This window comes from Akebia trifoliata, chromosome 3 (assembly GCF_017979445.1).
Source record: "Akebia trifoliata isolate Shusen 1 chromosome 3, ASM1797944v1, whole genome shotgun sequence".
NCBI classification, from domain to species: domain Eukaryota; kingdom Viridiplantae; phylum Streptophyta; class Magnoliopsida; order Ranunculales; family Lardizabalaceae; genus Akebia; species Akebia trifoliata.
The window spans coordinates 32,455,531-32,482,104 of record NC_141377.1 but is presented as its reverse complement, the minus strand read 5'-3'; the positions used below and the strand labels follow the sequence as shown (position 1 = coordinate 32,482,104).

At 34.7% G+C, this 26,574-nt stretch overlaps 1 protein-coding gene and 1 pseudogene across 7 annotated transcripts in view; both read left to right on the top strand.

Moving 5' to 3' along the window:
* The window catches only part of LOC147406427 (ARM repeat superfamily protein), an 82,235-nt gene extending 66,532 nt beyond the window's left edge, over nt 1-15,703 (top strand). For 2 of the 5 annotated variants that reach the window (XM_086434460.1, XM_086434464.1), the window contains exons 19-30: nt 1,719-1,853; nt 2,090-2,292; nt 2,394-2,541; nt 2,631-2,771; nt 2,867-2,953; nt 3,230-3,745; nt 3,842-3,909; nt 3,990-4,041; nt 8,967-9,053; nt 9,133-9,161; nt 15,262-15,337; nt 15,463-15,703. In XM_086434460.1, coding sequence (XP_086290586.1) covers nt 1,719-1,853; nt 2,090-2,292; nt 2,394-2,541; nt 2,631-2,771; nt 2,867-2,953; nt 3,230-3,745; nt 3,842-3,909; nt 3,990-4,041; nt 8,967-9,053; nt 9,133-9,161; nt 15,262-15,337; nt 15,463-15,495 — 1,575 coding nt within the window. In that variant the 3' untranslated portion in view covers nt 15,496-15,703. The remainder of the gene's footprint in view (nt 1-1,718; nt 1,854-2,089; nt 2,293-2,393; nt 2,542-2,630; nt 2,772-2,866; nt 2,954-3,229; nt 3,746-3,841; nt 3,910-3,989; nt 4,042-8,966; nt 9,054-9,132; nt 9,162-15,261; nt 15,338-15,462) is intronic. The other 3 variants (XM_086434463.1, XM_086434462.1, XM_086434461.1) reach the window with 3 other exon arrangements.
* A 3,079-nt stretch (nt 15,704-18,782) lies between these two features.
* Nucleotides 18,783-25,087, top strand: LOC147406426 (protein FAR-RED IMPAIRED RESPONSE 1 pseudogene; annotated as a pseudogene). Of its 2 annotated transcripts, XR_015176466.1 has the most exons (3): nt 18,783-18,954; nt 22,000-24,335; nt 24,522-25,087. The product of XR_015176466.1 is annotated as a protein FAR-RED IMPAIRED RESPONSE 1 pseudogene, transcript variant X2 (transcript). The 2 variants fall into 2 exon arrangements; XR_015176465.1 differs by having other exon boundaries at nt 22,000-25,087.
* The last annotated feature ends 1,487 nt before the right edge of the window (nt 25,088-26,574 follow it).

Below are 26,574 nucleotides of genomic sequence, written 5' to 3'. Positions count from 1 at the left end.
ATAATGCCATTCTTATCCCTGTGGCCAGCCCAGGATTGGCAAGAAGACAACCATTGAAGTCTCGTTCTATCATCTTTTTTCCCAGATTCCTTCATTTGGGTGGCTTGTTATTTAGAAATATTACTTTTGATTATTGAAAGGCCAAGTCATATTGGAGGGAGATAATCAATACCCCATGAAATCCCTATGTTCTTATTTTTATTTTTTATTTTTTATTTTTTATTCTTTTCATTTGTATATACTTTATTCTCAAGGTTCTAAAAACATGAGAACATAATTGGAACTCATTGCGATACAACAATATCTATTAAGCATAAGAAAAGCAAGATAACAAGTGTCCAGCACATGCAAAACAGGTTTATGAGACTTTGAGAGTCAGATTTGCACATTTACATGCTAATAATAATATTATTTACACACATAAAATTTAAAAGAAAAATGAAAACATGGTAAGAACAATCATATATGGAGGTGTGTGTTTCCTTGTGGTCTCATATTTATCTTTCCAATTTTGAAGATTTTACATTTTTACTCAAAAAAATTATATTTTTTTATGAAACAATTGATCGAGAGTTGTTTGAACTTTTGGGGGAACCTATATAGATAGCATCTATGTTACCCAGACGTATGCAACCCCTATATTCAGCAAATTTCATGTAACCTTTGAACTGTGAATATTTTTGTATATCTTATGAAAGTATGTTAAAATGTAAAGTCATGCTTTGTCTCATGATCTCTGTATATCTCAACGAGAAAGATCATTGTTTGCCTCTTTAAACACCTTGCGGTCCGTATCGATTTTCCATGCACACCCATCAATGTTCTATTGTGCAATTCTTATTTCTACCATTATTACGTAAGAAATTTAGGAATAGATATGTCTACATCTTATCTCTCGGCTGCTGTTGCAACTGTGTGGATGCGCATGTTGAGTTTTGTCCCACATCGGACACAAATTGCCTTCTCTCTCTCCTTATAAGATCCTAGGCCTCTCCACTCATTGCCAATTCTCTTCTCCACGTCACCCAGTTCATATCTCCACGTGCTTTGACCCAATCCGGTCTACACGTCCGGGGGTATGTTGAGTTTAGTTCCACATCGGACACAAATTACCTCGTCTCTCTCCTTATAAGATCGTGGGGCTCTCCACTCATTGCCAATTGGTTTTGAGTTGGACCCCCAAATTTATCAGCACAAATGTCATTTGATTATCTAAAATCATTCTCGAAGATCAACTTGTTGATCTGTCCTCTCAAGCCTTCTTTTGGATTGCAAGCCTAAATAGAATTTTTTTTCCTTCGAGGAGATAAATGGTTAGGCTCTGGTCAATAATTCAACAGGAAAGTTAGAAAGGAGATCATCTGTTGTGGGTGGCTAATCCTTGTCTAGTACATGTAAATCCACTGCATCCATAAGAAGGGATCTTCACAGAGCAGTTTACATTTTGATTATTCTTCCAAACCAATTCTTTAAGTAGGTAAGCTAAAATCTGCAAGTATGGCTGTTAATTATCATTCAACACATGATACCTTCAGAAATCCTTGTGAGACCAACTTGAATGAAATTCTTTGCATTTTACTTGCTCAGTTTGTATTTGTTTCCTAATGATTTCAATTTTAAATTGAACGGATTTGATCCTACCTAATCAGGTTTGTTCCTGTAATCTATTGATTTGCTGCATTTTCTGTACATTTATGTTACTGTCTTTGTTTCTGCAGGATCCTTCATCTCTTGTTCGCAAATTGTTTCTAGATAAAATACATAAGCTATTGAAGGATCATGCTATACCTAGCAAATATGCTTGTGCTTTTGCTTTAGCTTCACCTGATTGTTTCAAAGACGTGCAAGCTGATGTAGGATTATGCTCTTTAACTATGAATCATCTTTTCTGTTAATTTAAGAGAGATTCTATTGCCACACCAACTTTTGCTGACAGCACCCCAATTCATATGTAAATCACCATAGAATTAACACACGTCTTGGGGTGCTGTTAGTAAGTTGTTGGTGTGGCAATAGAAGATCTCTAATTTAATCACACTTCTAAACAAGTGTTACCTGTTTGTTGATTTACTCTGTTCATCTGTCCTAGTCCTTGAAGTATATGGAAGAATTTATTAAAGAGCACAGCAAAGAAGCTCGAATCCGCGACAATTCTACTGTGCAGGATCAAGGAGAAACAATGACGAACAACCCAGAATACATATTGGTGTTCTTGATCCATGTTCTTGCTCATGATCCAGGTTTTCCTCATGAAGATTGTGAAGATGAAGAGATTTATGCTAGATTTTGCAGGTAGCATATAAATATCTGACCAATGATGTTTCTTGTTGAACCAATATTCAAATATCCGATCGATATGCTAAATTTCAATTATTTTTCTCCCTCTTTCGCAGTCCACTGATTTTCTCCTTGCAAGCATTGGTCAATGCTAGTTTTGCTGATGGCAGTAAGAATGTTGTCAATGACACCCTGACATATATATTGAGTATTCTTCGTGCTATTAGAAAGGCTGAGGACGCTGAAGATGTTCATACAACTCCTGTGCGTTTACTGGATCTTGCATTAAGGAATTCTGTTTCTTGAGCCTTTATTTTTGTGATAGCGTGATAATTTTCTTTGTTCTATTACAGAAGCTGCATATTCTAGCAGACATTGGTATGCTCATTGTGAAATCACTAAGTCGTGACAGCATGTCGTCATTACGTACTCCTGGGGTGGTTTTGCTTCCATCATCATTCTATAAAGTTAGTCACAATAAAAATAGTGACGAGGCAAGTTATCTTTCAGATACCATGTATGACTTATTGCAACATCGGTTGTTGGAAATTGCCCAAAAAATAAAGTTTCATTTCTTTGGCATGTGCAGGCAAATTTGAGCATCCCCACTGGGATTCCCTTTGATGAGAATTTCATTGAGAGGGTCCTCCACACATTTGATTCCCAAGCTGCTCGGGTGGGTTGCAAGAAACCTTGTTGTTGCTTTTGCTCCGTTATGCTCTTGTTATCCTAACCATGGTTTAAACTTTAAAATGTTGGAATGTATCGGTCGATACGTATCGCGGTATTGGTATTCGCCAAGGCCCCAATATGAAACATTGGCCCCCGAAACATTCAAAGTTTCGAGAATGTATCGGTTTGTATCGAATGTATCAACCGATACTTTATCATTTTTTCTCATTAAGATATTTTAAACCTTGATCCTAACGGTATCTTTCTCTTGATACATCAGCCAAGTAGCCCTCCAGCTAAACGAGGTAAAAAATTTCAAGAGGATGGTTTACAGTTAGATGGTATGAAGCGCACTATTATGAATCTCCCATTGAACAAGCAAGCTGATCAGCTAGAGAGCAGAAGAAAAGAAGAAAATGAGAATAATTATGTGCAGGGAACGGAATCCCATAGAACTAAACGGCGGAAAGTCAATAATAGAGGAAAAAGTAAACGGGCCCCATCTCCCAGTGATTCTGGATCGGTTGAAGTACTTTGCGAGAGTTCTGTTATTTATAAGCATAAAAAGGGAGCAACAGGAAGTACTGAACCAAACCTAGGAAGAGATCAACTTTCTTCTTGTGGTTCTGTAATTACGAAACCTTCATTATCTGAGTCTCGGGTTTCAGTCCAGGAGTTAGATTTAATAAACCGTGCTTCTTTGGAAGAAAATAACAAGAAAACAACAAAGAGAAGAACTGCTGCTGAACCTCAAAATTTTTCCAAAGTTGGTCCTAGAAATCATTCCAACTTGAAGGTATGCACATACTGTGTTTCCAAGGCCTAGAATAGAAATGTTTAATCTCCTTAGAAGTTACAATATTAACTTGCTGTAATTTAATGAAATGCCTAGGTAGTTGAAGATATGGGTGAGGCGCAAATTGGACAGCGTATCAGATTATGGTCTCCAGTTGATAAGTGGTGAGGGTTAATAACTAAATGAGCCAAAGTACTGAACAATTTAATAATTATATATTTCTTACTATTCTGGTTTCGTTCAGTTTTTCTTCAGGTACTATTGATGGATTTGATTCCCAAAACAGTTCTCACAAGGTAAATTTCTGAAAGAATTCAATAGACAATGTTTTGGATTTGCACTCTCATCTTCTTGATAGGTTTGCCATTGGTGAAAAATCTAGAATACTGCAACTCCATTGGGCTATTCTACACAAAACAATTTATTTCCATCTATTTTTTAGCTTTCTATTCTATAGCATCTATACCAAGAAAGCTATATTGAATAATTTGATTTGAATCAGCAATGTTTATCAACGATTCCCCTTGTACTACTAGTGCTAAATTAGTTGATGTTATTTTGTTGATTTTGCATTTTCTTTCTCCTTGGCCACTCCATTTACTATTTCTGTGAAAAGTGGTTTGGTCATTTCATTGTGCTTGCTTGTTTTATTTGTTTCTCCACAAGTGTGTTATTTGCTTACTATTAAGTATTAACATATTGAGACTATAGTGAAATAGTCAATGCTATTGGAAGTCTGAAACTGTGGTTGATATTCAAATCCATGGACACCCACCATGAAAATATTGGAAAACTATTGGTGATGTGGTTAGGTCTGGTATTAATGCAGTCATAGGATCAAGCATGGAAAAAGATTCATTATTCCGATTAATAATTTGATATCCTACGATTTACATTATAATAGTATGCTGTCCTATACTTTTCAGCAATCATAATTTGGATGAATCTTCTTCCAATTCATTCACTCTTAACCAATATTTGGAAGAATTTTGGCGAATGGAGTGGTGGAAGGAATCTATGACCTAGAACTTCTCTGGGAAAAAGTTTCGAATGATTCTTTCTCTCTTTTCTATCAACCATGCAATCTTTCAAGTATCGTTTAAGTCACTTTAGCCCATAGGTTTGGTTTTGTACTACGGTGATCAATTCCATGTGGATGTGCATTTGACTTGCTATATAGACTGGCTCATTTCATTTGGTTTGAGTTACGTGCCTTTTGGCATAATATGTTTGGTATATATATGCGTGCCTACCGGCACATCTATCCTCTTTGAGGTTAAGGGGGGAGAAGAGGAAAGACATTTAATTTGGAAGGGTATTATTGGAAAAGGGATAGTAAAGGAAAGACAATAAAGTTGGAGGGATATTTGTGGAAAGGGAGGTAGAAGAGAAAAGAAGGATTGAAGTGCAGTGTTGGAAGGGAAGAGAGGAGGAAAGACAATAAAGTTAAAAGTTGTCATCGAGATTCCTAGAGATATTAAATCTTAACCCCTCTTTATGTGGGGAATAAAGGAAGTGGGATTCACCATTGTGTTTTATTTATAATATATAGATATATATTACGTTTTACTCTATGGTTGGCCCCATGTGTTTTGTCTTACATGGGTTAGATGTTTTGGAATGGACTGATTTTTGGTGAGGATGATCTCTATCGTGAGGAGATTATCCTCACCCAAAATCAGCTCTTTCCGAAACTTCTAGTCCCATGTTTACAAATTAAATAATCGTGGACCGTCCATTTTTTGTAAACCACTTTTGATGGGGTTAGAAGTTTAGGAATGGGCTGATTTTTGGTGAGCATGATCTCCTCACCATAGAGATCATCCTACCAAAAATCAGCCCATTCCAAAACCTCTAACTCATGTAAGATAAAACACGTAGGGCACTGAACATGACCCTATATACATATAATGGGTTTGGAATAAACTTGCACGGTGTTGTACAGAATTATTTACATGGATCTTTGTGGCCGACATGGAGATGAGGCTGATTCTTGATGAGGATGATCTCTTCACCAAAAATCAACCCATTATGAAGCATGTAAAGTTACCAAATGTTGACTTGTAGGTGAAAAGGATATCCCAAAATTTCTGAACTTGTAGTCCAACTATGATAGGAATGTAAGTTTTAGAATGAGCTGATTTTTGGTGATGATCATCCTCCCTAAAAAGCAACCCTCAACTTGTATCCATGTGGTCCCGCAAAATCATGTTACTTTATCTCCATCCTATTTATGGATATAAGGTAACTGTAGGAATTTTATTTTCATTGGGTTGTCTTAGGATAAAGATTCATAGTAGATGAAGTTTCAAGATTTAAGATTTATGTGAAGCTCTATGAATAATTTTTATCAATATAATCAAGAGGCTAGTTTTATTTATTGAATTTAGTTTGGCATTATGCTTTTGGTTCATTTGTGAATTTTTTTTTTTCTGGAACAAGCACCTGCAGCCTATGGGAGCTTTGTAGGGTTTTTTGTTATAAGAAAACCTTTACAACATCGATGGTGGTTGATGAATGGGGGGACATTTGCTAATATCTACCATTATTGTGATTTGTGAGGGCGTCATTTTTAAAAAAAATCACGTTTTTTTTGGCTCTATTTTTGATTGTTTTAGAAATAATGATGAGGGAATATAAAATTTTTAGTGACTTTTTTTAAGAGGCAATTGATTTAATTATAAATAAAATAAAGGGATACCACATCACTAGCTTCTTATAGTGGTAGAGAGACCAAACCAAAGATGAAAGTGAAACAAACAATTTAGTGGGGATCCCACTCCTACAAGGCAAACTCCCTCTGACCACTATGACCCCCACCAAATAATCCTATTTTTCCCTAGATATCAAAGAGTACCACTAGTAGACAAAATCCTTAAATACCCCTTTGAATTTTTCATGGAGCTTGCTCCCAAAGAATAGGCTTGCTTTGATAGCTGTAATAATCTCTTCTTGGTGTACCTCACAAGCTCTAAAGACTCTTTTCTTATGCTTCTTCCAAATACTCTATCAAATCACAAATGGAGCAATACTTCAGAGACATCCTTTTACACTCAATGCATGGCACTCCCTGCTAGAAACAAATACTAGCTATAAAGCAAGGACTTGTCCAAATTTGAAAAAAAATAAAAAATGAGCCCACATTGATGAAGGTAAAGGACAATAGAGGAGCAGGTGGTCCACAGATTCCTTACTTGCTTTAGAAGTAAAATGGACGTTGACAATGATATTTCTATGAGCCATGAGGTGGTTGAGACCCTTTTTGAAGAAAATAACTTTACAGACCCATTTCATTGTTGATATTGAATATTATTTACATAGATAATGGTAAATAGCGATTGTTATAATGGTCGCTGACATTGTTATTTTGTATTATTTTTTGTTTGAGTGAATGCTTCAATTAGCACCATTATTTTAACATTTTTTTGAAAATCATCATCATCTAGGCCTTATCCTAAAGATTGGGCTCACCTAAACAAATCATGTTCCTCCATTATACTCTGTCCAAAGTCACCTCTTCTGTTTTATTGTTTTGAAAATAATCATCATTATTTTCAATTCAAATTTTAAACATGATTTTGAGGTTTTCATTTTGAATAATTCGTTACCCCATCACTATTACCTAGCACTATAATATAAAATTTTAACATATTTCCAGGAAATATACTGAAATATTTTCATTTCCATTAGGTCCAACACAATATTTAACCCCATAGTTTCTTTTGTATATATTTCGATGAAAATCATTTTTCATTTCATGAAATATTTAGGTTAATAGTAAATTTCTACCAGAGTAATCAAATTCTAGGTATAAAATTGCAAGGTTTCTATGAAAATATTTTGTTGAATGGTATACTTAGACTTAAGTATCCTTTTTTGAAAAATTTGTTATATGGGGTTAGATTGAAACTAAGAAGGAGAAATGTTCCTAAGGGAGCCGCTTTCCTGCACTCCATACACTAATGGGGAAGCAATTTGTAAATTATTGGTGGTAACATCCTCCACCCCACCCCATCTAACGGATCTAGTGATTGTGGAAATGCGTGCCTTGTTGTTCTTTGGTAACTTTTTTCTTTGGTCGAGAGAATGAATGAGCTTGCTTGCAACCGGGTATCAATTGAAAAACAAGGGTGCTTGTTATGTTCTCATTGATACAAATATCGATGAATGTTTGTTATATATCCCCCCCTAGATTTTTGGTTGGTTGGTAAAAGTTGTATCGGATTTCCATGGATTTCTTTGGTGACATGTTTCCACTTTTTGAAGGTCAGAACGTTAGGGCTGGACTATAGATTAAAACTTTACCACCTAGTTGTGTTCCTGTAGCTTTGATGTCTGGTGGTTCAGCTACTTTCATGCTTTAGTCCATACTTGTACGGAACACTTCTACCTGCACCCAGGTATCATTTGTTTTTACCTAAGAATGAGAAGATCTTGATCGAAAAAAACAAAACAAACAAATGAACAAAAGGACAATGTTGAACCAGGTATCACTGGTTACAGAATGAGAAAAAGACCTTGATAAAAAATCGAAGACCAATGAATAAATGGACAGTGTTGCTTAAATATTTTTGGGATGGCACCCTAGATTGGAATGTTTCAGGCTTTGTCCAAAACGAATTTTAATATTTTAGATGTTGAATTGAATTAGCTCCTAAAGGGTAATTATTCTTAGGAGTTTCTGTTTTGTGCGACAGCAGCCCCTAGGGCTTTCATGGTGGGCTTCTTATGTTATGTATGTGAGCCCCACATACATTTTATTTGGTGTTTATTTAATATATAGGAGGAGTGGCTGAACCTTAGTTCTTTTACTGTGTTCAGTTCTCTCTCTCTCTCTCTCTCTCCCTAATCTTCTTCTCGTCCTCTATTTGTTCTCTTCTACTTGGCTCTAGACTGTTTTGGTTTTCTACTATTCTTTCTATGAATAAGGTTTTTTTTCTCAAGCTACAATAGCAAAATTCTTATAGCTTATGTAGTGTCCTCTTGTTTTAAAACTAATTTTTTTTTGTAAAATTGGTATTATTTTTGTGTTCTCTTCCTTTTTTACCATCATTTGCTTTTGATTGATTTTTATTGTGAAGGTAGGCCATTATTTTCCTCTAATGTTTGTGAGTTTTCAACTATATTATTTTAATATGCATTCATTACTTGGCTTGCTTATTTTATTTTGCGGGCGATCTGAATTCTCTGATACTATTTATAATTGTGATGCAATTGATAGGTCATCTATGATAATGGGGAGGTTGAACTGTTACACTTGGAAAATGAGAATTGGGAGATTATAAGCAATGTGTCCTTACCCAAGGAGGTACGTGTATGTTCATGTAATTGTTTAATTGACATTCTATACGCTATTGTTGGCTTACAAGGTCATTGTATTGACACAGGAGGCAAAAAAGTTTCATTCAAAACATTGGTGAGTGGTTCATATGTCATTCCCATCATTTCTATTGGACATAGTAATATGGCCTATCTCACCATGATATTTCTCTTGGTTTCCACTGGGGCATGCCTTTTGAGTTTATTTACTTGTTTGAGGAACTTGTTCGTAAAATGGTTTTGCATTAACATTTCCCCCATTAGAAATGTGGAAGTTCTCTTTATAAATGTCCAATGTTTGCATGGATTAAAATATTACCAACTAAATGAAATAAGAAACATGATTTACATTATGGATTTCGAGCATAAAAGTAATTGTCAATCACTTACTCATTCAATCTAAACTTGGAAGGGAGGTGTGGAGTCCTGTATTGATGCAATTGATAGGGATAAAATCTGGATATAAGGGTATTTTGGTCTTTTCAACTTTATTGGAATTTTGTGGGAAAAATAGACCTTATGGCATATTTTATTGGTGGTTTAATATTTTTTGTTATCTTCAGTAAGGGTCAGTAATGTTGTATTTCGGGGGCTTGGTGCTTGATCAAACGCTGCTGGAATTATTGATGTGTTATGATGAGTAGCCAACAAGTTTTGTTGGAATTATATTGCATAATAAGGTTGTTAGATAATGTAAATAGTACCTATAGACGGAATACTAGCTAAAAACCTTTCGAGTGTAACTGATTTATAGCGGTGTCTTGAGTTATCTTCCTTTTGCTACTGTGGTTTGCATCATCTGGGGTCACAGGAAACCTTTGTTACTGGAATATCACTAAGAAATTGCGATGGAAGCCTAGAGGAATTCTACAAATTGAAGAAGTCCAAGTACTTTGTGTACGATTCAAAGAGTTGACTCGGCATGTGATGTGCCAACAGACTTCAGTTGTGAGGAAGGATTGGTTCGGCATCGACACGTTTCACAAGAAAAATCGGAAGTTGAGAGACTCTGAGATCAGGTTATTGCATTTGATCAAGACCATGGAATAAGGTTTATGTACCGGAGTTCCATGGACTTCTCAACCCTGATGCTTTCTTTGGTTGGATCATTACTGTACATAAGTAAAGAACATCTTGGAGTTGATGGATCTCCTGGAAGAGAAGGTCAAATTTGTAGCAACCAGATTCGGAAGGCATATATCAATTTTGGTGGTTGCACGTACAAGAAGTATTGATCATCTGTAGAATTACCCAAAAAGAGTTGGTTGCAAACCAGCATTTTTAGAGCTCGATGCATGTGCAATGGAAAGGTCTGTAATGTGATCGTAAATGGAGTAAGTCCAAAAATACGACGGTACCAGAAATGGGGAACAATCGGCATATGAAGGCTGAGCTTCATCCGAGACCATATAGAATTTCTGTTGGTTAATATGCAAGTGATTAGTTTCATTTTCCATTGGTAGGGATTATAACTATAGTGTTTGGTTTGATGTCGTATCAATGGACGTGTGCCATCTACTATTGGGTAACATATGACAATTTGATAGAGGAACAATTTGTGATGATACCAAGAACACTTGCACAGCAAAGGTGGTGTGAAGGTAGTTTGTCTGCCACTAAGAGGTCGAGTCTAGCACGGAATTATGGTGAGAATGTTGATTTGGATGAGTAGCGAGACTAGGAAAGCAGAATTAAAAATGAATTAACACATGAGAAAATCTAGTGCCAATCCAATAGATGTCAAATAAAGGAGTCCTTTGAGATGATTTTGTGAAATAAGGATGTTGAGATGGATTAGAATAACAGAGAGAGTTAGAAATGAAATAATCACCAAAAATGTTTAAGTTGATAGCTGATAGAATAAGGGAAAGTTGATTGACATGGTTTGGTAATGTGCAAGTTGAAGATTCTAAAAGAGCTAGAGGAAGACCAAGAAGGATGAGGTAGTGAGCGGATATGCACACTTTTTTATTTGACCAATGGTTATGAGCGCACTTGAATTAATATGAGTTTAGAAAAAATTGGAAGAACAGGATTGTCATAGGCAGACCCAAATTTTTGGTAAAAGGTTTTGATGGTGGCCATAATTTTATGTTCATTATTTTGTAGAGATGCGTAAGCTTATCCAGATTTATGTTTTGCTCTACATGTCTGTCTTGCTTACCCATGTCAAAGATCAACTTTTAAGTAGCACTAAAAATGGGTTGGGTGAATTTATTAGACATCTTTCCCATCTCTTTACAATCTCATCGTTTTTTTCTAGTTATGTGTACAGTTGCAGACTATTATCATACATGAGGTGACATTTCCCATGGGCTTATTTTCCTACATTGACATTGTGTGCCTTCTCCGTATGGAATTCTTTTTGGTAGTAAATGTCAGATAGTTAAAAGCCTAGTGACTTTACTTGGACTTGAGCATGTTAGTAGTTAAAGAGTTTACTTACATGTTCTTGTGGACTTCTCTATCAGTTATCTTGGTGATAAACCTTCCCAAAAACAGAAAAATGTGCCAAATAAGGGGAAAGGAGACTTTGACAGTGGAACAATTCCTTCTATTGCAAGTAGTATTTTGCTGCACTTTCTTCTTTGGGAAAGTTGAGTGTTCATCTTCTAGCTTCACTTGGCAATATCACACAAAACTAGTGATATGTTATCCAATTAGGACTTCCATTTCTAGGGTAAAAAAGGTATTTTTCATAAAGATAACCATTATATTCACAGAAATTGAAAAGTCCAATGCTACACGTCCATATGACTTTCACACTATGGATTTGAGGGAATGAAGGGTTCTTTTTATAAAAAAAACAGAAAAAAGAAGAAGAAACCATATGTATAATAGTTTTAAGGAGTAAGATAATCTTCCATTATTACCAAACAAGAGAACATATCATGCTTCAAAGGGTTATCCCTTTTGTATGATGTTAACTACGTTTCCTCGATATTGTAGATCATGGTGATGAATCATGAGGATTCTCTTGCTTTTACTAGGTCTTATTATCTTAAAGCTTTCAGATTCGCTTGTTTTTTTCCATAGTTCTTCTCCACCTCCAGATTTGTACTCTTCTTTCTTCATTCTAATGGTTTTGTATACTTATCAAATATAAATAAATAAATAAAATGAAAGAAAATCTACAACATGTTTGCTTCATGGAACTATTGTTTTCTTTTAACTCAATGGAGAGTATTATTATTCAGTATCAATGTACAAATCCATTGAATTTTGGTAGCAATTATTCCTTGGTTACACAAAGCTGATACTATAGCCCTTATAACTTGATTGAAATACTGTTGCTTTCTTCAGTTTGTTTTATCTTAATGTTTGAAGTATTTTTAAGTTCGTAAGTACTCCATTTTGGAAGAATTTGCATGCTGGATAATTTGCGGTGCTTACTTGTGAAATCCATGCCAGCTCACTTTTTTAGAACGAATCTCAATGTATTTAATTGTTTTTTAATATTCAGCTATTGCTTTATACATTGTTGTGATTTTTAATGTCAGCTTATCTTGGTACTTTTTTTCCCTATATTTGTATTTCACAGGAACTAAAGTATAGTAAAATAATCTTTTAACATATAAAATAAAGACATTTAGCATAAACATTCCATAGGTATATGGCAATTGCAAGAAAGGACCACCTTTTTTTTTAATACTCAAAATATGGATATTTGCTGCAGTAACTCATGTTTTTGGACAGAAATACCCTCACCTATAACTTCTCTAATAAACCCTTGAAAAATAATATTCTAAATTGTAACTTCCCTCCCTCTCAACATTTATACCATTGAGAGAGAGAGAGAGATCCATTCTCTACCAAATAGGCTCTAGATTTGAGGAACCATAGTGAACCTTTTAGATCTACACACTCTTGTGTTCAATTCCCGATCTATCAATTTCTCCTTTATTTCTACCATTTTTTTTAAAATCATTTATATATTCTTATAATCTTGATACATTTCTCGTCCATAGTTATCTAAATGGAAAATGATAGCATTTTTTTTATTTAACGGAATTTTTAAGATTTTGTTCATAAAATTTAGTTACCCAGTGTTGAACCTTGACGTTGGAATGTATTATAGAGTTGAGGCTCCACGGTACTTATTGTCGAGGTTCAATGTTGTGGACATTTTTCACTTACAAAAACTTTTGTTGGATGATTTTATCAAGGTTCAACAATAGGTACCGTCGAGCCTAGATGCCAGCGTCGAGGTTTGATATTGGGTAAATTTTATGAACAAAATCATAAAAATTTCGTGAAATCAATTTATTTATTTTTTGCTACCATTTTTCATTTTTTTAGCTATGGAGAAGCGATATATCAAGATTGAAAAAGTGAAATAAATAGAGGATAGCTACAAGATTCACTATTGTTCCTCAAATCTATAGCCTTTTTTATTAGCTCCAATGACTTTTTGGTAGAGAGAACAGATCTCTCTCTATTTGATGGTATAAAATGTTGAGAGGGAAAGATTATTTTTAAGGATTTATTAGAGAAATTGTAGGTGAGGGTATTTCTGTCCAAAAACATGTGTTACTGTTGCAATATAGCCCTGTTTTTAGTATTAAAAAAAAAGTGGCCCTATTTTGCCATTGCCATAAACCTATGGAAATTTTATGCTAAATGTCCATAAAATAAACTATGCATACACATTGGCATATCGGTCTCATGGGAGTCCAATTTTTTTAAAGAATACTATTTTTGGATATGGCTGGAAAATTTTTTCAATTTTAAAAAAAAAAAAAGTGGAAAAGAATAATAGAAGTATAGGATGAACAATTTAGACATATCTCAATGCCCCAAGATTTATTGTAAAATGTTAAATTATGTTGTCGTATTCCACTATCCTACAAAATTTAGAGTCGTATGAGTCTTGCACTTGGACCCATACAATGCACAATAGCCACACTGAGCAATTTAGTTGCTTAATCAACAGAATATAGGGAATAGAGAGCAGTGTTTCACTATTATGGCCAAACAAGTTGGGCTGGGTCTGTTGGTTCAATAATAAAGTCGGTTCGGTTCAAGTAGATCCGTGTTTTTATAAAGAACCTATTGTTTTTTACAGAACCGGTTGAACCAACATTGAACTTTCAATTTTTTTGAAATGTTTTAGAGTGCAAAATTTTGCAATTTTCTTTTTTTGATATAAGATCTTGGAATAGAGTACAATTTTACAATGGGAAGATCCTTTAATATTCGAACCCTAATAATACATATTAAATGTTGTATTTTTATGAAAATAATTTAATTAAAATAAGACATCAGCATCATCAAAGCCTTATGCCTAGGATTTGGGGTCCGCTGAACAAATCTTGTTATTCCATTATACTTTGTTCAGAGCCAGGTCTTTTGTTATTGATAGTTTGTTTAGAATCTCTTTCACCATCCCCCCACATTCATTTGGATCTTCCTCTTGTTTTTTTGGTTTTTTGTTTTTTTTATAACTGTCAACTTTAATATTTCTTTTAACTGAGGCTGTAATCCGCCTTTGTTGAATATGCCCAAACAATCTAATATACTTTTACATTTTCTCAAATACGTTCATTTCTAATGTTATCTTTCTTTGGTTTTCCACTCATCCGTTTCAACATCTTTGACTTTGCCACACCCAATTTATTAACATGATACTTCTTGACCTCCTGACATTCAATTTCATGGATAGTGGGTACCAATAGAAGCTTTCTTGTTTTTTCGCTAGATTTCTATTTTTGGGCTCTCAGGATTTTATAAGCAATCTAATCATAATTGTAAACAACTACTGAAATTGTTTGAATGGAGTATTATAATGTTGAGATTATAATTTGAGCTAAACCTTTGTAATGTTTGAAGAGTGTTTTAATCTTTAATTGGGAGGTGATAAATAGTTTAAGAACTTGGGGTGTGATAAGTAAAAGTTGGGGTGCCAATAGTAACTCTCTTTTAATTTGATTGGTAAGTAAGGGAACACATAATTTAAAAATTTTGTACTAAATTTAAAAGTCAAACCAAAATTGAATCAGGGTCCAACTGCAATCATACCGATTTGATAAATTTTCTCCGATCATCACTTTGTTCCTAAAACATTAATAGAAAGTTCCATTTCATAGAGATTAGAAAATTTCTACAGTTATAGCACAATGAAAATTTTAGCTGCATTTCTACAAATTCGTAAACAGCTATTGTAATACAATTTTTGGAACAATTTGGTAACTTCTCAGGGGCAGGGAGAAGGAAGTAAGGACAAAAAAAACTACTTCAGCAGCATCAGAAGTTGTAGATGTGAATGAGAATGTTGTAAGCTTTCTTTACTTCTATCTAGTCATTCCCACTTTATTTATTTATTTATTGTTCTCTGGTTCCTTTTTCATCTTTTTCTAAGTGAATTTTCACCTTTTTTTTTTTATAAATATTATTTGTAGATAGCTCGAAGAACTCGGAGTCGGAAGGTTTGAGTGAATACTCTATTCTTAGGTGCAGTATAAATTGTGCTACAATATTTTTTACAGATTTTGTAAATCTTGTTCTAAATGTTGTCATTTGGTGTATAATAATACCCAAACTGAGTATATGAAATTGTGAATATGTAAGTTAGATTTTTGTTCAAAATAATTTTTTTTAGTAATCTTATTAAGTGTCGAGCTAAGATGATCATTATGTTTCTTTTTAAGTGTCGAGCGAGGAAGATCGCCAAGATGGCTTTGCCTAACACAAGGCCCAAGTGATGAACACGCGGAGGGGAATTAATTGCAAATATCTTTCATTCTTCTGCAGCTTCATTTAAAATAGGGAAAATTACTTGAAGGACCCTGATGGAAGGATTTCTTTCTAATTAAGTCCCTAAATTTTAGGGTTTCTCTTAATAGTCCATTTAATAAAACTTTCACCACATTTCTCATGATTGAATGCTCTAAGTCTTCAATCTCACATTTTTCATCCAAAATATTGGATTTTTGGCATTCCAATTGAATTTTGAAGATCCTTGATTTTTGTCTTTAACCTCTTGTAGAAAATCCGTGATTTTTCAACTTAAAATCAGTCATTATCTTCTATTTTCCCAAAACTCTCATTCTTGAGGTTTGTAGTAGGTAGAATATCATGGTTGAAGACCGGTTTTGTGAAAATGCATCATTGTACTTACCTTAAAATTATATGTTGTTACTGAGGTTTGAATGTTGAAGAAGATAAAAGTTGAAGACTCAAAGATAAAAATCTTTAGGGTTCGGGATGACGGATTTGGTTGAGAAAATCAAGGAGTTTTCTACTAGACACTGAAGATGGTGGCATTTACTTCTCCCTCTCACAAAAGACCAAGGTCAAGGGATGCATGCCATCAGCTCGAAAACATTTCCCAAAATGTATCCTCCATCTTTAGTAGGCTCTTTAGGTCCAGATGGATTACCACATTGGCAATCCAACACAACAACATTTTAGATTTCATTTCTTTGAACTTGATTCAAGGTGTTGAAAATGGATGGCTATCGAACTCTCAAAATATAATGTTGAAAAATAACTTTTTTAATTTAATTTTATTAAAGTTCTTAGAACTTTGTCCCCTACATGTTTTTGGATGGCATAGGGTGATGTGGTCGGATAACTTTCCCTTCTCTTTCTGTCTCTCTTATATGTAGCAAACATAAAGAGGTCTTTGCCTTCCTCAGTTACGAAGAATCAAACACTTTTTTCTTTCCCATGAATCACTCAAATATCTTTCCTCAAGCAAATATTAATCTCTTAGATCTATTTCAGTTTTTTTTTTTTTTTTTTTGACATTTTCTTTTGCAAAGATTTTTTTGTTTACTTTTGAATAATATAAAAACGGAGGAAATTGAGTTGGATACATGATGATGTGACTTTGGGCTGGAGGTTTTTATTTTATTTTATTTTATTATTATTTTCAATTTCTAAAGTTTTGAAATCACATTTTTGTTTTTGGAATCAAGGTATCCAAACCTCTTAGAGTACTTGACAATTCCTGGAGGCTACACACACACACACCAAGGTAATTTCTAGGATAAATCCCTAAGCATGGTCCCTAATGGGGGCTTTCAAATGAAGACCTCAGCATCTATAGGTGTGGTCTTGGGCATCTCACTTGCCGTTGGAGGTTAATTATTTTGATATTGTTATGTACATAATTTGTATATATCACAACAAAAAAAAAAAAAACAATAATAAAAAAAGATAGAGAAAGATCTCAATTGATGCAAATGACCCATTATAACTCTTTGCATAGTTTCATTAAACTTTTTTTTGGGAAGGTATAAATACCCAACTACCCACTTCTTTAAACTAGCCATTTAAGGAAGTAGAGTACTAGATCGTGGTAACTCAACTTCTCCTACAACAAGTTATGATCTCATACACCCTACCTATTTTAACTATTCTCCCTGTATGAGACGTTCATTCAATACATCACATATACTCTAAACCAACCCACTCCCACTCCTACAAATAAGCACATATCAAGTATACATGAACGGTTTAAAAACACTTTTATTACTACACAACTTTTACTAGGAACACCCTAAGATGTGTGATAATTCTATGATGATTTACTAGGGATGCACATTGGATCGGGCCAAACTGAACCAAGACATTTGGATTGGTTTGGTTTGCAATTTTGAAAAGTCGATTGATTTGGTGTGATTCTCAGTTCATGGAATTCTAGAATCGAACCAAATTCAATGTATATATATTATATAAGGGGAGTGTTCTGCTGACAATCTTAGGATGACAAAACGGAACTAAAACTTTTGTTTTATGTGGGTTAGAAATTTCGAATTTGGCTGATTTTTTGGGAGGATGATCTCTATGGTGAGTTGATCATCCTTACAAAAAATCAGTCGAATCTGAAACTTCTAACCCTATCAAAATTATTTTAAAATTGTGAATCGTCAAATTTTTATCGAAAATTTGTAAATCAATTTTGATGGACTTAGAAGTTTCAGATTGGACTGATTTTTGGTGAGGATTGTTTCCTTATCATAAAGATTATCCTTACAAAAAAATAGTCCAATCTAAAACTTTTAAGTGAAATAGGACAAATTTTGTTGGCCAACATTATCATCCTAAGATTGTTAGCCGAACGCTCTCCATTATATAATATATATACATTTATTTAACAAATGGAATTAAATATAACATAAAAGAGCTCTCACTGTTTGCTTTCTGTATTCTCATCAATCTAAGTAAGTCCAAATGACATGGCTTTAATCATCTAATGAGTTTCAATTTTGAAAAAATCACTCATGTTATTATGTAGATAATTGAGATTATAGAGACATTAATATTATATTGTCAATATCATCCACTTTGTTTCGCCTTTTGACATAAATAATTGATGATCGTAGGTTTTTTAACTGTAAGATTTGATAATTGATGTTTTGATATCTACGTTTTGGAGACTCGAGTATCGAATCGAACTAAGGTTGGTTCAGTTCCGATTCCAAATTTGTAAAATTGATCAAGTTTGGTTCGATTCCAATTTTACTCCCAACCCGAATCAAACCGAACCATATGCACCCCAACGATTTACATATGAATTGAGGAGCTCTAAGCAAAAATTGGTGTGGTAATAGATTCTCTAAAAACATTCATATGTTTAGGGAAAATGCCAGTCTATTTGCACCTACAACTTGTGCTCACTACACCCACTTAAAACACATTTTGGTGGGTGCACTAGGCAAAAACGCTGGGTGCAAATAACCTGGACAGAGGGATATGGAGGGAAGAAAGGTGTTGGTTTTATGGCACACAGTTAGTGCGTTGGTTGTTGGCACTCACCCTTTCAACAGAACGTAAACTTTCAAAAAAAAAAAAAAAATGTGAACTTTCCAACAGAAACGCCTCTTCCCCTCGTCTACTCTCTCTTCATCTCTGCCGATTTTCAGACAAAGTCTCTTCCTTTTCAGGTACTCTCTCTCTCTCTCTCTTGGTGATGTTTTTTCTACGATTTGTAAACAACAAGAACAGCAGAGAGGAAATTAGGTTTTTTGAAATCCATAGCAGAGAGAGTAAAGGTTAAGAAAGAGAAGAGCTTTGGACAAGCTTCAATTTTGTAGGTTTTAGGTGGTGTTTTTTAATTATTAGATTTTGATGGATAATACAGAATCTTTTATGTCCATGTTTGCAGATTCTTATCTACATTTTTTTCCTTGTTTTTTCAAGATATTTATGCATTTTTTGCTCAAAATTTTCTATATATTATTTTAAAAATGGCTGCATGTTGAAGGGTTTAGCTGCCTTGTGAAGTTTCAAAAACTGATCCTAAGTAATATTCTTTGGTGTGCTCAATGTTCCACAATGGAAGGCTCAAGGTCCTTGTCTCAAGGATTAAGCATCGAACAGTTTATAGAAGGCTTTACGCGTCACCCATATCAAGCTTTAAGCCTCAATCATAGTTTTATAAAATTATGCGTAAAAGTATTTTTTGTATATTTTATAAAATGGGTATGATGTTCATGTTGGAAAATGTGGAGTCACTTCCCCCATATTTCATATTTGTATAGGTTTTTGATTCGTGCACGAGCATCATAAGCTAACATGTTATTTGTATGACACCACCCATTTTACAGATTATAACAGCTATTATAAATGTGTTCCTGATTGTTAATTTAGCGTTATTTTGAAAATTGCAACCACTATAAGGATGCTCTATCGATCTTAAATTTAAATTTCATACTGTACAATTTATAATTTCAAGTTCAAAATTTTTTTTTTTTTGATGAGTTAAAAAATTTATTAGAAAACAGGGGACGAGATGGCCCAAAGGATACAAAACTTATCAAAAAAGGAAAATAAAAGAAAAAAGAAAAAAAAAAAAAAAAACACAAGAGAAACTACGTATCCCCCAAATTACAAATGAAGTCCCAACAAACAACAAAGTACTCAAAGAAAAGCCCCTTGAACTCTTTAAAAGCCTTTCCCCAGAAAAATAGCAACCCCTGCACATTGAACGTGAGCTCATCAGAAGACAGTTCATTTCCTTCAAATATCCAATTGTTCAGTTCCTTCCATAGACCCCAAAAAATGGCAAAGGGCAAGAGGTGCTACAAAATTCTCTTTGAATGTCTAAAAGGAGAACCCTAAAACAGTCACAAGTCAAAAAGCTTTCGGATTGTTTGTGACTAATAACTTTCCATACCAAAAAGGCCAAGGTAATGGAACCACAACCGATCTGCCATGACATAATGCATAAGAAGATGATCTGCTGTCTCTGCATTCCTCATGCACAAACACAACAGTTTGGCATCTGTAAACCTCTTATAATAAGTTGGTTCATGGTGGTTAATCTTCCCAAAGTTGCTTGCCACACAAAAACATAAATTTTTGAAGGAACCTTTGTACCCCAAATCACGGAGGCGGGAAAGGTGAATATTGAGGCCGGTAACTCAATCATATACATGTAGCACACAGAAAAGCCTCCATCTCTCGTACCATCCCATAACCTACGGCCCTCTATCCCAAAATGAGCAATACCTGCATCTACTATCTCCAAAAAACGTTCCACGCTACTTAATTCCCAATCGTTAAAGTCTCTCCTAAAGCCAAAATCCCACATCCTCTCCAAGCTGTCACCCACCAAGAAAGAGTCAACAGTCATCCCATGCCCTCTTCGACTCAAATTTTTTAAGAAATTCCTTTCCAAAATCACAAATTGAAGAGCATCGATGTGGGGACAAAAAAGCCTTATTAAGTTAAGAAATGGTTTTTTTTTTTAAAACTTGCACCAAACTGATGGATGAGTGGCACGGCACCCACTTGGTGAGGTACTCAGTGGTTGTCATCAATTTTCTTTTCCTTCCTCCTACTATGAAACAGAATGAACTTGGACACTTGTTTGCCGATAGTGCGGATGAGTGGCATGGCACCCACTTTGTGTGTTACTCAGTGGTTGTCATCAATTTTCTTTTCCTTCCTCCTACTATGCAGTTTAGGCTCTTCAATTATACCAAAAGGTAGCAAGTGAAATTTTATAAATCACTTAGAATCTAAAAATTTGTAATTTTATACATCAACGGAAGTGGGATATTTATAAATAATTGTCATTGTTTTATAATTGTGCTATTTTTTTCCTTTCAAATAGTGTTATTTTTTTGTTTGGGTAATTTGAAAAGTTAAATGATAATAAAATTCATATTTTTTTGATATATCTATTATCATTTGTGTTGCTTGGAATTGGTTTCTTCTAGTGAGACCATTACACACTTTTTACTGATATGGTTTAATTACACAAGCACTCACTTGGTTGGGTGGCTGATGTGTAGATTCAAGTTGTCTTATATCTTAGGTTTGAGACTCCCCAATATTCAGCTTTCAAAAATTAGGTAAAAATCGGGCGACTACACGAAACATTTCTTGAAATGTTTTAAAATTGGTGTATTGATCATGAATTAAATGAGAAATTGCTAAATTAAACAAAATTGTGGCTTATTTTCCCTTAACTTCCTTTGCATCACATGGGTTTTCCACTAGCATCAATGTGAATGGTGCAAGGGAGCTTGAGACCCCAGCCTTCTTTGTTCTCAGCTTCTATAGTTTTCCCTCCTTTTTTTTAGTAGAACCTTTTCATTATCTTCTCTTTGGCTCTTCAAGGTTTATAATTCCTTTCTCTAATCTCAAAACCTAATTTCTTAACATCTAATAAATAAGTAGTACAATATTTTGGAAAAAGGGAGAGTTGCAAGCACATAGGATACAGTGGGTCTTACTTAAGGGATTGGCAAGGTCAATGATCAGCTCTTCTAAGTGATCGCAAAAATGTACTTCACAGTATGTATTTGTTGGTCCCTTGAAACCTTTTTTTTTTTTTTTTCCATTTTGTGGCCTGTTGTATTTAAAGTACTAGATACAATTTTGATATTTGTATTGCCTACTTTATTCTAGTCTCCATTTATTTTTTTATGTTTGAAATCCATTAAACTCTTTAATATATTTATGTAAATATGTTTGTGCAGCCCTTTATGGTCACTTGGAAAACAGAAATAATCACACACCATGGAATCTCAAGGCCGGTTGGACTTTTATAGTGTCAATGTGACCCAATAATTGACATTGAACCGCATATCATTGGAGACATCATGGAAAAGGCTACCAACTGTAGGGATTCCATTACAGATGAGGATGTTGAACCTTTTCCTGATATAGATGAAGTTGGAGAGAATTATGCTGCGAGGGAGTCCCCTGTTGTAGATGAAATTTATACTGATATGAATGAAGGTGAAGAGAATTTTGCTGCAAGGGAGTGCACTGCAATTGAAGACTCAAATTTAGAGCCCTATCTAGGTATGGTGTTTGACTTCGAACACACAACATATTCATTCTATAATGAGTATGCCAAGCGTGTAGGATTCGGCATTCGTAAGAGATTCATTCGTCGTTCCAGAACGAACAATGAAGTCATTGGTAGAACATATGTTTGTTCAAGAGAAGGAATAAAACAGACAAGAAAAGTAGATAACCCAAGACCCAACACGAGATTAGATTGCAAGGCAATGATGAAGGTGAAGAGATATGGGAATGGGAAATGGGTTCTAATAAAGTTTATCAAGGAACATAACCATGAACTCTATCCCCTTAGTGCATGCATTTTTCAGTCACAGCTGATTACTACATACACTCCTTCTTCAGAAGAGGTATCAAAGATGAGTTCCACTGCAACCAAGCAATCTAATAGAGTTAAGAGTTTACACGGCATGGATAATGACGGCTTAGGTTTTCTTGATGAAGAACAGCGAGAGTCCTTGTCAGCTGGAGATGCAAAAACTATTTATGAGTACTTCATGCTCACACAAGTTTCGAATCCGAGATTCTTTTATGCGATGGAACTTGATGAACGGCAACAATTGAGAAATGTCTTTTGGGCTGATACCAAGTCTAGGGTGACTTATTCTCACTTTGGTGATGTCATCACTTTTGACACTGCGTACTTGACAAAAAAGTATGAGATGAAACTTGTGCTTTTTGTAGGAGTTAACCACCATGGGCAATCCATGTTACTTGGATGTGCACTAGTTACAGATGAGACGAAAGCATCTTTTCTCTGGGTATTTAGAACATGGCTTACAGTGATGCAGGGTGGGCCTCCAAAGGCCATAATTACAGATCAACACGAGGCCATAAAAGCAGCAATATTGGAGGTTTTTCCAGAAACCCATCATCGTCTTTGCTTATGGCATATAATGAAAAAGGTTCCTGAGAAATTGGGTAGTGTATTTAAAGCCAACGAAGGATTAATGTATAAGTTTGAGAAGTGCATTTATGATTCACTAACATCTGAACAATTTGAAAGGCGGTGGAAGAAGTTAATAGAAGCTTATGAACTCAAAGATCATGAATGGCTTCATGCATTGTATGATGATCGTAGAAAATGGGTCCCAGTCTACTTGAAGGACACTTTTTTTGGTGGGATGTCAACTTCAAAGAAAAGTGAAAGCCTCAACTCTTTTTTTGATGATTACATTTGTAAAAAGACCTGTTTGAAGGAGTTTATAGGTCAATATGAGTTGGCTTTACAAAGAAGTTATAATGATGAAGAGAGAGCAGATCTTGAAACTTCCCGTAAGACACCCAATTTGATTACAAAATCACCTTATGAAGCCCAAATGGCGTCTGTGTACACGATCGACATATTCAAGAAATTTCAAGATGAGATTTTGCAAATTCCCTCATGTAATGCAGTACATATTCAACAGGATGAAGGTTCAAATGCAACTTACGTAGTGAAGGAATTGGTAATGAAGTTAAATGGGAAGAGAGCTATAAAAGATTACACAGTTATTTGGAATGGTTCTGAGACCACGGTTTCTTGTATATGTCGTTTATTTGAATTCGAAGGCTATATTTGTAGACATGCAATGCTAGTTCTTTTTGCAGTTGGTGAGTATGAGATCCCATCTCATTACGTATTGAAACGTTGGACGATGGATGTGAAGAATCTCGATATATTTAATGGAGCACAGGACATTGGTCCCGAATTTATCTCAAAGTGTTACGAAGACCTTCGTGAAGACTCCATCAAACTTGCAGAAGAAGGGTCTTTATCAAAAGAGAGATATAGAGCTGCGAAAATTTTCCTAAAAGAAGCGCTCATTAAAGTGAAATCTATGGATAAGGTATCTGCCAGTGTCGTACCCATAACAAAGCCAAAGGAAGTCAGACAGATAACATGGTCTCAAAACTAGTTGTACATGATATTTGGCCCTCGAAATCAGAAATCCTCACCAATCTGAGATTAAGAAGATTGTATCCAACGCGGAGAAAGTCAGATTACTTCATCGAAAAATATAAGGAGGTTGGTTGGAATTTTATGGCTTGTGTGAATCTTGTACCTACTAGTTGTAGTGTGAGTTTTTTGTTTGTTGAATTTATCTTTTTGCAGGCACAGCAATGTTTAGGAGTAACTTGTCAAAAATTTATTCCAATTTTTTGGACTATAACTAATTCCAATTCTTAATACATTGTCTGATACTGTTGTTAGGTGATTCAAAGAAGAGGGGGTGGGATTTTAAATAGGGAGGCCATTAAGGGAATAGGTAGATAAGTTATTTTGGGACTTGTTATTCTTGTGAATTGAATATTAACTTGATTGTGAGAGTATTTGCAAGAAAAATGCTACAAGGACCCTGTGAAGGAGATAAAGCTGGTGGAAGAAAGGATTGGGTTGAGTGAGATTGCATTCCCACAATGATCACAAAAGATGTAGCTCTCAATAGACATATACGGAAAAAATAGGTTTCATGGACATACCTTTGATTCTTGTATAACTTCTCGAATAAATGTTGCATCAGTTTCTAATTCTTTAACAAGTGTTTTCATCATAAGTACAGGCATTTTGTCGGAGCTTTGCTTTCAAACGAAGTACTTTTATGGAATCTGCTTCTTTTGGAATCACTTAAAAAGAAGTGAGTGTTTGACGATGTCATTCATGAAATGCCTTTAGAATTTGTGGGGGCGTTTGGTGAAATCAACTAAAAGCAGTTTTAAGATGTGTGATGTTATGGGAGAGCTAATTATTGAATGAAAATGGGATATTTTTCTTTCAAAGTCCCACAATTTTTGTCCCATTTGATTTCCTGCAAAATATAGAAACTAAAAATGAGTACACCAACATCGTTTGGTCTCCTTATTGGTTATGGTTCATTAGTTTTAACTTAAAAAGTATTGTTCACCAACATGCTTTTTAACTTTTGGAAAGTGTTTTGATTGGCTGAAAAAAAAAAAATACACTAAAAAATATGGGAAGAGGCCTTAAAAAGAGTCAAAAGTTTTTTAATATATGGGCTAGAAGTTTTGGAATGGACTGATTTTTTGGGAAGATGATCTCTATGGTGAGGTGATCATCCTCACAAAAAAAATCAGTTCATTCTATCCCCATCAAAAGTGGTTTAAAAATAATTGATGGTCGAGGATTCTTCAACTTATAAATTGGGTTTGAAGTTTTAGAATGAACTGATTTTTTGTGAGGATGGTCTTCTCACCATAATGATCATCCTCACAAAAAATAGCGTGTCCCAAAACTTCTAACCTATGAAATGAAAAATGTGTGACTCTCTACGAGGCCTCTAAACTTTCCCCCAAAAATATTTCCCCAAGGTAACTTCTTAGGTCAAGTATGGTACAACAGAAGTTGAGTCACTCCTTTCATCTAAATCTAACGTGAAAAACATAGTTCTCTCTCTCTCTCTCTCTCTCTCTCTCTATATATATATATATATGGGGGGCGTTCAATGGCCAACTTTTTAGCAAACTTTTTGGCAAAACATTTTTCAAAACATGAGTTAGAGGTTTTGGAATGGGTTGATTTTTGGTGAGGATGATCTCTATGGTGAGGAGATCATCACCAAAAATCAGCCCATTCCAAAACTTCTAACCCCATCAAAAACAGTTTACAAAAAATGGACGGTCCATGATTTTTCAACTGGTAAACATGGGTTAGAAGTTTTGGAATGGGCTGATTTTTGGTGAGGATGATCTACTCACCGTAGAGATCATCCTCACCAAAAATCAGCCCATTCCAAAACCTCTAACCCATGTTTTGAAAAATGTTTTGCCAAAAAGTTTGCTAAAAAGTTTGCCCTTGAACGCTACCCTATATATATAGGGTCCCGTTCCGCACCCTAAGCTTTACCACACACTTTAACAAACGTGTTTTGTCTTACATGGGTTAGAAGTTTTGGAATGGGCTGATTTTTGGTGAGGATGATCTCTATGGTGAGGAGATCATCCTCACCAAAAATCAGCTCATTCCAAAACTTCTAACCCCATCAAAAATGATTTACAAAAAATGGACGGTTCACGATTTTTCAACGTGTAAACATGGGACTAAACATTTCGGAATGGGCTGATTTTTGGGGAGAATGATCTTCTAATCATAGAGATCATCCTCACCAAAAATCAGCCAATTCCAAAACTTCTAACCCATGTAGGACAAAAAACGTTTGTTAAAGTGTGTGGTAAAACTTAGGGTGCTGAACATTTCCCATATATATATATATATATAGGGAAATGTTCAGCACCCTAAGTTTTACCAC